General features: G+C 39.3%; 1 protein-coding gene across 23 annotated transcripts in view; it reads right to left on the bottom strand.

Annotated features, from left to right (window-relative positions):
- The window catches only part of PUM1 (pumilio RNA binding family member 1), a 143,105-nt gene that overhangs the window by 41,917 nt on the left and 88,966 nt on the right, over positions 1 to 12,222 (bottom strand). For 15 of the 23 annotated variants that reach the window (XM_023219388.2, XM_023219390.2, XM_023219401.2 and 12 more), the window contains 3 exons: positions 7,875 to 7,968; positions 6,625 to 6,741; positions 1,316 to 1,467 (listed from right to left, as the gene is read on the bottom strand). In XM_023219388.2, coding sequence (XP_023075156.1) covers positions 1,316 to 1,467; positions 6,625 to 6,741; positions 7,875 to 7,968 — 363 coding nt within the window. The remainder of the gene's footprint in view (positions 1 to 1,315; positions 1,468 to 6,624; positions 6,742 to 7,874; positions 7,969 to 12,222) is intronic. The other 8 variants (XM_023219391.2, XM_023219395.2, XM_023219405.2 and 5 more) reach the window with 2 other exon arrangements.

Raw genomic sequence — 12,222 nt, 5'->3', positions numbered from 1 at the left:
AGGTGGCGGGCGCCTGTAGTCCCAGCTACTCGGGAGGCTGAGGCAGGAGAATGGCGTAAACCCAGGAGGTGGAGCTTGCAGTGAGCTGAGATCCGGCCACTGCACTCCAGCCTGGGCAACAGGGTGAGACTCTGTCTCAAAAAAACACACACACACACACACCCCAAAATACTGATATAAATGAAATATCAAATATAACAGACTGGTCAAAGTATCCTTTGATGGATTTAAATGTACCTAGTAAAAATGTCATTTAAAAGAACAGAAAATAACATAGTAAAGTATGAAATCAGAATGGAAAACCATGTGGACAGACTGACAATTTTGTAAAATATTAAATAATAAGGCTAAAATAACAGATACCAAACATATTAGCAGTGGTTTTCTGACATAAGGATTTAAGGTAATTTTTTTGTTTCAAGTTTTCTCGTTTACCACAGTTTCTATCAATAAAGAGGTGTTACTGGCCGGGCGTGGTGGCTCACGCATGCAATCCCAGCACTTTGGGAGGCCCAGGCGGGTGGATCATGAGGTCAGGAGTTTGAGACCAGCCTGACCAACATGGTGAAACCCCGTGTCTACTAAAAATATGAAAATTAGCTGGGCATGGTGGAGTGCGCCTATAATCCCAGTTACTCAGGAGGCGAAGGCAAAAGAATTGCTTGAATCCAGGATGTGGAGACTGCAGTGAGCCGAGATTGCACCATAGCATTCCAGCCTGGGCAACGGAGCGAGACTCCCTCTCAAAAAAAAAAAAAAAAGGTGTTTTTCTAAAAAAAAAAAAAAAGACCTGGGAAAAAAAAAAAAAAAAAAAAAAAAAAAGATGTAGTTTTGCAGTTTACTGTCCTTTCTCAACTCAAATAAAAAGCTAACACAGATATGACAGGTTTAAGATTTGCATCTAATCCAATAAGTACTATAAATAAGCAGTCTAAAAATCTAGTACCCCTGCTTTGGTGTCAAGCCCCTTGAAAAACCCTGAAATGATCTGAAAGTGGTGCTTAGCAAGCCACTACAGTATGGCAGAACAAAATTTTACTATAACTTTGAAGATCCACTTTGCCACTTGCAGCTAAGCAATTTCCCTGTAGGTGAATTGATGAGTATTATTACCCCACCTAAGTACAATAGTGTCTAACATATAAAAGACATTCCATAAGAGTAGTTAAATCTGAGCCTGAACTCAGATACATACACACACACAAGAGGAAATTCATGTATTCACAGTGCTTTTCTATTAGGCGCAATACCACCTATTAATTACCCACAATACTACAATTCCCACTTAGAAGAGGTAAATTTTGTCTACATTTACCTGCTGCTGTCCTTGCTGAGCCTGTGGGGTCGTCTGTTGATTAGCTGAATTAGTTGCTGCGGCGGCAGCAGCAGCTTGCTGCTGGAAAAGACTGGCAGGGTAGACTCCCCAGGGAGTAACTCCATAATACTGGTGAGGGACCACAGCTGGGCCTAAAAATAGCAAAGGAAAGGTAAAGAAAGTCTGAACTACTGAGGCTCATCTCAGGCTTTCCAAAGATTACATCTGACTCAACAGATCCTACTGTAAAATATTAACTTAAAAGTATGTATTGATTTATGCTAGCTAATCATTAACTCTTTTTAAAGAACAGTAAACATTAGATGAGATCCTTACACCAGTCTTCTAATATAATCCAGGCCTAGAGGAAGATGCAATGAGGAATGAAACATCAGAAAGCTAAAAGGGGGAATCACTGATAGAAGGGGTCCGATTTAAGAACAGATGGAGGATATAGGATAGACAGAGACAATATCTGTTGGTAGAAGGGAGTAAATGGAGGGTCTGTGTGCTTAAAGTGATGGAATAGAACAAAAGATTAGGATGTATCCCAGGTTCAACAGTAAGAATGGCACCTAAGGTGATTTAACAGAGTGCTGGTATTTCATTTACTCTAGAAAAATGAACATCTATCAGTCTGACAACAAAACCCAGACACTCAACTGAACCTCCACTGCAACTTCCAAGATTTTTTTTTTCTTTTTTTTTGAGACAGGGTCTCTCTCTGTCACCCAGGCTGGAATGCAATGAAGCAATCTCAGCTCACTGCAACCTCAACCTCCTGGGCTTAAGCGATCCTCCCACCTCAGCCTCCCTAATACCTGGGATTACAGACGCATGCTACCATACCTGGCTAATTTTTTTTTTTTTTTTTTTTTTTGGTAGAGGTCTATGTTGCCCAGGCTGGTGTCAAACTCCTGGGCTCAAGCAATCCACCCGCCTTGGCCTCCCATATTGCTGGGACTATAGGCTTGAGCCACCAGGCCTGGCCCCTATTTCTACTTTTAAAGTCACAAAGGCATTCAACACAACTACATTCAGACATTGATATGTGAAATTTTAAACTTAAGTCAACACTGAACACAAATAGAAACAAAAAATACAACACCTTGACTTGTTACAGACCTGCTGAGAACCTTAAACAAAATTAAGCATTCTCTGTAACCCCAGCACTATGGGAGGCCAATGTGGGAGGATCACTTTGAGGTCAGGAGTTCTAGAACTGGTGAAACCCCATCTCTACTTAAAAAAAAAAAAAAAAAAAAAAAAATTAGCTGGACGTGGTGGCAGATGCCTGTAATCCCAGCTACTGGGAAGGCTGAGACAGGAGAACTGCTTGAACCCAAGAGGCAGAGGTTGAAGTGAGCCAAGATTGCACCACTGCACTCCAGCCTGGGCAACTGAGCAAAGAGTATGTCTCAAAAAAAAAAAAGCATTCTGGTTTAATCCAAATTATCTGTTCATTTTCTTTGGCAACAAAGTACAGTTGCAGTTGGCCACATAAAGTAGACAACAGAGATGTAACAAAGTTATGCAGATAACAACTTAAGTGTGGCAGAAATCTAATCATAGAATTCTATGATGAAGCTGGTGGCAAGAAACACCAAAGACACATTTGCTAATCAAGAAATGGGCTCAAAGCCAATTCTTCAAATCTGCTGAAACGTATCTCCAAGTTGAACTTCCTTAAAGCACAGAGTTAAATACTTCCAACTTGATTCATTAACAATAACCAAGCCTTACAATGAAGTTCTGAAGAGCTGTTTCAAATATTACAGCTACTCTGATGCAACAGCTAATTCTGGAGAAACACATACTTCATTAAGCCAAAATAAATAGATACATATTCTTGTTTCCCCCATTTTAAGCTTCTGAAACACAAATAAGTCAAACTGTACCATTGCCCAATATAAATATGTTTTGAAATTTCTAATTTGGTGTTTTCTATACCTGTGGGCTTAGAAAAGATCAAGAAGCTCTGTTTACAAGCAAGGGTGCACATTGAAACACTATAGCTCGGCACAGAATAAAGGTGTTGCTAAGAAAAGCTGTTACACTATGAAGTATTTTACTATAATAAGGAAAGGGGTTAAAACATTTTTAATTTGTCAGAAACTGAACAGCCTAAAAGCCATGTATTCAAGTTAAAAAAAAAAAAAAAGAGTGATAGAGCCTCATACTCATCTGATTAGTGTTTATAAAGCAGGGTGGTCTTGGGCAGTTAAAGAAAAAAATAAGAAAAAACACAAAAAAGGACCCTAAGTGTACCTTAGTTTCCTCACCCGTAAAAATGGGTAAACAGGTAGAGTGTTCCTTAACCAAAGTGCTTGGGACCAGAAGTGTTACAGATTTCAGATTGTAGACTATTTGTGTATGCAAGAGTTACCTTGGGGATGTGACCCAAGTCTAAACACAAAGTTCATTTATGTTTCATACATGCCTTATACACATAGCCTGAGAGTAATTCTACTTTTCCATTGGGGATGCTGAATAAATGAACTGTGTGTTACGTGCCTGTGGTTTTGACTATGACCCATCACATGAGGTCAAGGTCAAGTGTGGAATTTTCCACTTGTGGTGTCATGTTAGTACTCAAAAAGATTTTGAATTTTCAGATTAGGGATGCTCAACCTGTAATAGACAGCTGTGTCTACCTTGAACGAGTGGTTGCAACCTGCAATAATAGTCCCAACACTCTCCCAAAAGCCAACAAAAGAGAACCTTTACTGGCGAGGACTGCTATTACCAATAACATTTGCATTATTCTCTAAATTTTCTCAACTGGCATTTCTACTACTATACTGTGGTCACATGGCCCCTAAGGTTAAATTTAGGAAAACATCCCAGGGCAAATCAACTAAGCTTGGCATATGAGGCACCCTCTAAGAATACACATATTCATAGTTTGAACAGTTAACATTTCCTGTTATTTGTGAAAGTATTAACTCATTTTCACCCTGGCTCAACTGACAAATACAAAAAACAAGATTATCACCACCAAACTACCATCTCAGTGACAGCAGCAGTGTCAACCCTAAGATCAGTTCTTTGTTTCAAATAACGTAAATTAGTAGAGGAAAAGACTTCTAAAGGAAGTACAGAAAAGACAATTCAAGACAGCACAGGCATTCTATATACTACAGTGAAGCATATGCATGGGCTTTGGAGTTAAACCTGGTTCAAATTCCAACTCTACAACATTTAAATTGTGTGACTTCAAATGAGACAGCTCTCTAGGTTGGGCACAGTGCCTCACAACTGTAATCCCAGCACTCTGGGAGGTCAGGGCGGGTGGATCACTTGAAGTCAGGAGTTTGAGACCCGCCTGGCCAACATGGCGAAACCCCATCTCTACTAAAAATACAAAAATTAGCCAGGCATGGCGGCGGGCACCTGTAGTCCCAGCTATTCAGGAGGTTGAGGTGGGAGAATCACTTGAACCCAAGAGGCAGAGATTGCAGTGAGCCGAGATCGCACCACTGAATAAGAGCAAGACTCAGTCCCCCCTAAAAACACAAAACAAAACAAAAATACAGAAAACAAAAAACATAACTAATAAGGCAGCTGTCTGAGCCACAAATTTCTAATCTCTAAAATCATCATCTGACAAATCATATGAAAGAAAAGCATTCAGGACAATGCCTGAGAAAAGTTAAGTGCTCAATAAATATTAATGATGGTTAGCAGAGATCATTCTCCTACGAAGAGCTTTCTGTTTTCCCCAAAAAGGGGGATGACCACGGACAGACAGATGACTCTATGTTAACTATGTTCCTATCATAACCATGCCAAAATGTAAACAATTTTTTAAAAAATCTAAGAAATGCTAGGCTACATTTAAGTTCATAATTGCAAATTATATGCTACATAATAAGAAATAAAATTTCAAAGCAATATTTAGTCATGGTTAACTTGACTTGGAGGGATCTTCCCCCAACGAATATCTAAACTGGAAGACACTGTGTTTGTCCTAATGCTGAATTCAATCCATCATACATTTATGGCCCCACTATGGTGACGGTAACTGTGCAACACAGAGTCAAATAATAAAGATGCCTGTCTTTTAAACATCTAGTCTCAAGGGAAAGAAAAAAACACTCATAGGCTGGGCACAGTGGTTCACACCTGGAATGGGAGGAGGATTGCTTGAGCCCAGGAGTTTGACACAACACCAGCCTAGGCAACACTGGCGAGACCACCCCATCTCTACAAAAAATTTAACAATTAGCTAAGTGTGGTGGTGCACACTAGTACCCCTAGCTACTCAGGAGGCTGAGGCAGGAGGATCCAGTGAGCCCAGGAATTCAAGGTTACAGTGAACTGTATTCACGCCACTGCATTCCATCCTCGGCAACAGAGTGAGATCCTGTCTCAAAAAAAAAGAGAGAGAGAGAAAAAAAGAGAGAAAAAAACTCATGTATACATCCCACAAGCAAATAAAAACAGTGCAGTAAGTAGCCAGCTAGGGCACTTCACAGGCAAACAATGGGAAAAAGAGCTTACTATAGAAGACCACAGTGTCCAATGACAGGGGCCTAAACCAATGCAGTATTTTCAGCAAACTAAAATCAGATCTATATTGCTACAATGTATGGTGTCAGCCAACGGCAGTCAACTAGGAAGGGAACTGGGTGGTACACATGTAGAGACCTGTATGAGGCATGGTGACAGAGTCCTGTATGCTCTGGGTCCCAACCCTGGTTAATCCACAGAATTATCTGGAAGCTCCTTAAAAATACTGATTACAAGGAACAAAACACCACCACCCCCACCCTGACTCCAAGTAAGCTGTAATGATCAGCCATGTTTGGTAATAACTGTAGTATGCCATATTAGGGTAGAAAAAAAGAGAAATCAATAAAAGGTTTAAGCAGAAAGATGATGAGGTAAGATCTAAGTCTGAAATCATTTTCTTGAACAATTTAGAGGGGAAAAGGAAGTGAGAGAGGCAAGGAAATTAGAAATACATTAGAGACCAATAAAAGTACCTGAACTATGTGATGACTAGAGGTGGTAGGAGATCTGGGCAAGGGGAGAAATTCCCAAAATATAAATGAGCATCTGGTGGCTCCATGGATCAAAAATACATATGCAAGCGGTAGGTGATTAATTTGTCTTTGAACATTTTCAAGTCTGAGGGGCCTATGATACTGCTATGGAGAGATATTAAGCTGGCAGGTAAACGGCACTGAAAATCTGGATGATCTCCACTGGAGACACAGATTTCGGAAAGAGTATAAAGAATGCAAGCCCATCTCAAATGACTTTTCAGCAGGTGAGAAAATCCCTCATGCAGCAGAATGGCTCACCTAGTGTCGCTGCTGCAGCCAATCCAGCTGTGTAGGGGTCCGTCCCTGGGGGAGCAGCGCTGATGATGTATGGATTGGGGACAAACGCAGCGGGAGCTAAACCTGCTGAAAACATACCTGTCAGTAAAAACAAACTTGACTAAAACTGCAGCCCTATCAAATACCTACACAGTTTGGCTATTCACTTCAGGCTGTAGATAAGGAAAAAAATGAAAAAAGAGAGGATGGGACAAGTTGAGGGTAAAGAGAAATTTTAAAAAGGTAACTGCTATACTAAAGATTTTAATGAAATGTTTATATAGTTAAATTTTACCTTTGCTAAAGAAATACTTAAAACTGTACATACAGTTTTAAATTCAGCATAATTTCTAAGAGATTATTAAAATTATAACAGCCTACAATAGAACAATTTTAAAGACTTATATTAAAATGGGATGAAGTATTTCTACTTAAAACAATTTTACAAACAGTTTTCATGAAATAAAATGTATGGGTATTTATAAAGATTACCATCTACAACTATACATTATCAGACCCAAGGACTTTATGCCTGGCCTTTATTTATTTAGGTTGGAAGTAAGTACATTCTTCTATAGCCTATCACATCTAAGATTAGCTATCTCCTTTCTACTCAATCATGCCATTTTGACATATTAAAAGAAAAATTCTACTTCTACTTGTTTACACTTAATGGACTCTATTTCTAAGAGACCTTAAGAAGGTCCAGGGGGAAGAAACATCTAGGCAGTACGATGAAAACGTCGCTCAAAACTTTAACAACTGTTACAGGAAAAGGGCAAAGCTACTTTAAAACCAGTAATTATACGAGAATACTTTTACATTTTTTCAATGCATACTGACTGGAAAATGGATTTATACTGTTTTGCTCATAAAATGAGAAGCTGATAGTCTATAGAACCACAACTTATTTAATCAATGTCATCCAAATCTTACCGAAAGAGCTAATGGTAGTCACCAATCACTATTGTGATAAATACTTTAAATCCTGAAACAGCTGAGGTAGGGCAATGGGTGAACACTGAAGAAATCTTATGATGTGGGTCTATAAGCAATGTCAAAAATAACGTGGCTAGAGAGACAACTGGACAAAAAGAAGAGGCCACTTACTCTGTCTGAGGGATTTGTCTGAACTTTTAGAACCAGTTTAAATTACTGGGTTTCACAGCAACCAGTTATCCTAAAATGGCGGCCACACCTATCATGAAAGAGCTATGGGCTTAAGGACTTACCGATGTGCGGCTGATGAGCAGCTGCCAGTGCATACTGCTGCTGCTGAGCAGCTGTCAACTGCTGGACAGCAAGCGCATTAGGTCTTTGGAACAGCTGAGGCAAGAGGAAAAACATGGTGTGGTTAGGGAAACTGTCTTACAAAATCATTTAAAAACCTCTCTGACTAAAAATTTTAATAAACACTTGTTTAGGCATGATACTTTAACAACAACAAATGTTCTCACACACTACTTCAGTCCCATGGGATTAAAATGTTTCATAGTTCTGTTCTCCCTGTCTCTCTTTACTTCAATTTGCTGTGCCCTGGTTCCATGAGCTGCCCGCTTCACAGATTATATGTCCCCTGAACCACAAACACACTCTCTCTCACACACACACACACACACACACACACACGAGATATCTATATATAGATATCGATATCGATATAGATATCTCATATATGTGCATGCAAAAGCCCTAAAGGTTATCAGGTCTACAGGTCCTGCCTGATCTAAGGCAAAGTTAAAAATTAGACAACTGATTTGCCACATTGCCCCTAGTGCTGAATCTCCTTTCAAGAGCCCACAAATAACTGAATTAATCCTCACCTACTCACATTTTGGAGAAGAATATGAAAAGTGTTCACTTCATCCTCTGAGCTATCTCATTCCCAAAATGGTATTGAATAACTTCCTCAACTAGTAGCTTATCCTAATGAGTAAATTAGACACCTGCCCAACTTTCGGGAGCTCCAGAGTCTTCTGGGATATTATTCTTTGTATATTGAAAATAAAACAGCAGAAAACAGCAGCTACTAACAAAATTTGGATTATGAGCTCACACCTAGCATACTTCTTAGTTCTAAAGAAAAGAAAGTGCAAAGGCCTTAACAACACTAAGAATGTCTTATGATTAATACAAATTCATTCATTCACTCATTAATTCAACAAATATTTATGAAACAAAAGATACCTGCTAGGCACTGTGCAAGGAACTAGGGATACAACTAGTGAATGAAACAATACATAATCCTGCCCTGATGGAGATTACATTTTAGTATGAATAGTATTGGTACAAAGAAAGAGGATGCCAGTAACCTGATTTGTGGTTCACCTAAACGGGCCTCCTTCCAAGGAGTCACACTGAAGACTTCAATGATTGCTAAAATCAGACTGAAAGCACTTACTGAAGGGACCTCCCTGGATAGGACCTTCAACCTACCTGCTCTTCCTACAGGATTTTTCAACAGCTCAGCTGACATTGCTGGATGATGTATAACAGACACCATGGATCTTGAATTACAGATGTCCTCATAAAGAGACCTGATTGTTTCAGACATTAGGAGATAATGTCATTCTACCAACTCAGCTTAATCACTGTCATGACCGGACTTACTCTTATCTTAGGTGGTGGAGAGATTTTATCCTGAGATTTGGCTACTCTCTACACCTCAAACATATGAGGAGGCTAATTTTAGATTAAAAGAAAACAAAAAGTGAATACTTTGAAGGTACTGGCCAATTTCACCTGTTAGCTCTCTAGTCTTAGTCTCTGCTTTTGGAGTATGAATGTCAAAAGCAACCATGCATGGATTTCAAAAATACTTTATTTTTTATTTCCCCAAAAGTTAAAGAAAAACTTCATTGTGATGCTGGTAAAAAGGAAAGAGTATTACTAAATATCAAGTCTTAAAAAGAAATAGGGGAAATGAATCTACTGACAGACATTATCAAAACATTTGTCCTCCAGGAAGGGAGCCAGTCAAGACTATTTGGTAACAGTGTGCTTGTGATTTCTGCAAGTTGTTTTCACATTTCTGTCTTACTAAAGATGTGCTCACACAGTATTCCCTCCAACAGGAGGCAGTCCACCCAAGAGGGGCAGCCAGGAGTGGGAAAATAAGTAAAACAGTAGAACGTCACTTTTAAATTATTTCCAAGGTTGTGAAAACTTCTCATAGTTCCACTAAATATGTACTGTCTCTTCAATGGGTTTCTAGAATTTTCTTGTCCTAAAACCTTTTGCAACATTTAACATATCAGATACTGTTTGTGCTAGCTTCTTCTCTCTACCCTTCTTTGCTCTACTGAAAACAAAACAATTCATTTCATTCAACAGACGTTTTTTGAGCACCTATTATTAGGTAGGTGCTGTGACATGGAACTGGGGAAATAAAGACAGAATGCTCAGAACACAACTCTTAAGGGTATCTCGATTTATTAACCAAAAACAGTAGTCCACTGCCATTCCATCTGACTTAACCTCACTTCATATATATTTTGTTTGTTTGAAGAGTCGAAGTCTTACTCTGTCTGTCACCCAGGCTTAAATGTAGTGACATAATCATGGCTCACTATAGCCACAAACGCCTGGACTCAAGCAATCCTCCTGCCTCAGCCTCCAAGTAGCTGCGCATGCCACCACGCCTGGCCTTTTTTTTTTTTTTTTTTTTTTTAAACTTTTCTGTAGAGATGAAGTTGCTCAGGCTGGTCTGGAACTCCTGGGCTCAAATGATCCTTCCACTTTGGCCTCCCAAAGGGCTGAAATTACAAGTGTGAGTCACCACACCTGGGCTATATATTTTTTAAATATTATATGTAAGTCACTTTATGTATGTGTACTATATCTGTAAATATATATGGAAATACATGGCACGTGGGAATACCACAAAAGTAATCATTCCACGTAACATTAGCTTGTGGTTGGTTTTCATCATCATATTAAAACATTTTGAAAGCAGGAACTACTTTTAACTAAAAGTAAACAAGCCTTACAAGAGACCCCATATAGCCTATGTTTGAGAGCTGATTAATGTCTAAGTAATTATGGTGAATAGAAAAGGATTTTCTTGAGATCATTTTGCAGTAAACAACTTAACAAAAGTAAATTGTACATCTATAGCAGACAGATTTGATTACAGAATAGATTACAGCAATTTTGGTACATTCTCTTTATGTAAATGGTGCAATATTAACTGGAAATACAGAGTATTCAAAACAAATTGGGTAATTGGCAAGTGACAGATTCCAAAGGATCCTGAAAAACTCACATAAATGCCATCTGCTGGGCAAAGCATTGAGCTCTACTAATATTTTCATGTTTTTCACAAAGCAAGCGAATATCCCATAACTGAGAAACAAAATACTGTGAGAGTTGGGGAAAATGCTTAAAGGTCGGTATAATGATAAATGTGATGCTGTTAATTATAATTCACTTGGGTAGATTTCACAAGTTGTTCAAGAGTCTGAATGCTGGGGAAAATGGATCATCTACTTCAAGCATATCAAGGTTCCTAATAAATACTGAAGGCATAGTTTAAGAAGTAGACAAGCTGGTTTGCCTCCTTTCTCTGTCACTTACTATATTAAAAACACTCTATAGGGCTCTTATTCCAGAAAGGAATCCAGGCAGCCAAAAACACCCAATATAGTGACTGACATGTAGTTGGCATCTTATAAAAGACAGCTACTACTATTATTACTGTTGTTGTTATTGACAGCAGTTGCTGACATAAAAAATTATGGCGTTTTCTAAATCTGGAGGAGTAATGTCTAAATAAGGAGTCAGTAAATGTAAAAGACTACTCAGCCCCGCTCCCCTGCCGGCCACAATAAAATGTACTACCAGCCCCGACTTTTTTTTTTTATATACCAGTTTGAGACTATATACATAGTAGACAAGGGTTAAGAGCACTGACTCTGGAGCCAGACAGCCTTGGTTTCTATCTCAGCTCACCAGTGACTTGCTATGTCACCTCTGGCAAATACTTGCTATGTCACCTCTGGCAAATCGTTTAATCTCTCTGTGCCTCATTCTCCTCTTCTCTTTAATATGACAATAAAGATATATGTAACACGGCAGGTTGCTGTGGGGATTAAAATTAACACATGTAAAGTATTTATAAAAGTCCTTTATGTGTGATATTCTTTCTGATGAATGGGGAGGGCACCCCCAATAGACTCAGCCCTTCTGAGAGTCACCCTTTATAGTTCCTTCCCCGAGCCAGGCAGCCCAAGCAGACCAAGAGCAGAGGGCGCGACTCCTCCTAGTCTGTATTAAGAGTCAAAATCGGCCAGGTACAGTGGCTCACGCCTTTAAAGCCAGCACTCTGGGAGGCCGAGGCAGGTGATCACCTGAGGTCAAGAGTTCGAGACCAGTCTGACCAATATGGAGAAACCCTATCTCTACTAAAAATACAAAATTAGCCGGGAGTGGTGGTGCACACCTGTAATCCCAGCTCTTCGGGAGGCTGAGGCAGAAGAATCATTTGAACCTGGGAGGTGGAGGCTGAGGTGAGCCGAGATCGCCATTGCACTCCAGCCTAAGCAACAAGAGTGAAACTCCGTCTCAAAAAAAAAAAAAAAA

The sequence above is a fragment of the Piliocolobus tephrosceles genome, chromosome 1 (assembly GCF_002776525.5).
Source record: "Piliocolobus tephrosceles isolate RC106 chromosome 1, ASM277652v3, whole genome shotgun sequence".
In the NCBI taxonomy this organism is placed as follows: Eukaryota; Metazoa; Chordata; class Mammalia; order Primates; family Cercopithecidae; genus Piliocolobus; species Piliocolobus tephrosceles.
The sequence above is the reverse complement of the archived record's forward strand: the minus strand, read 5'-3'. Positions and strand labels throughout refer to the sequence as shown.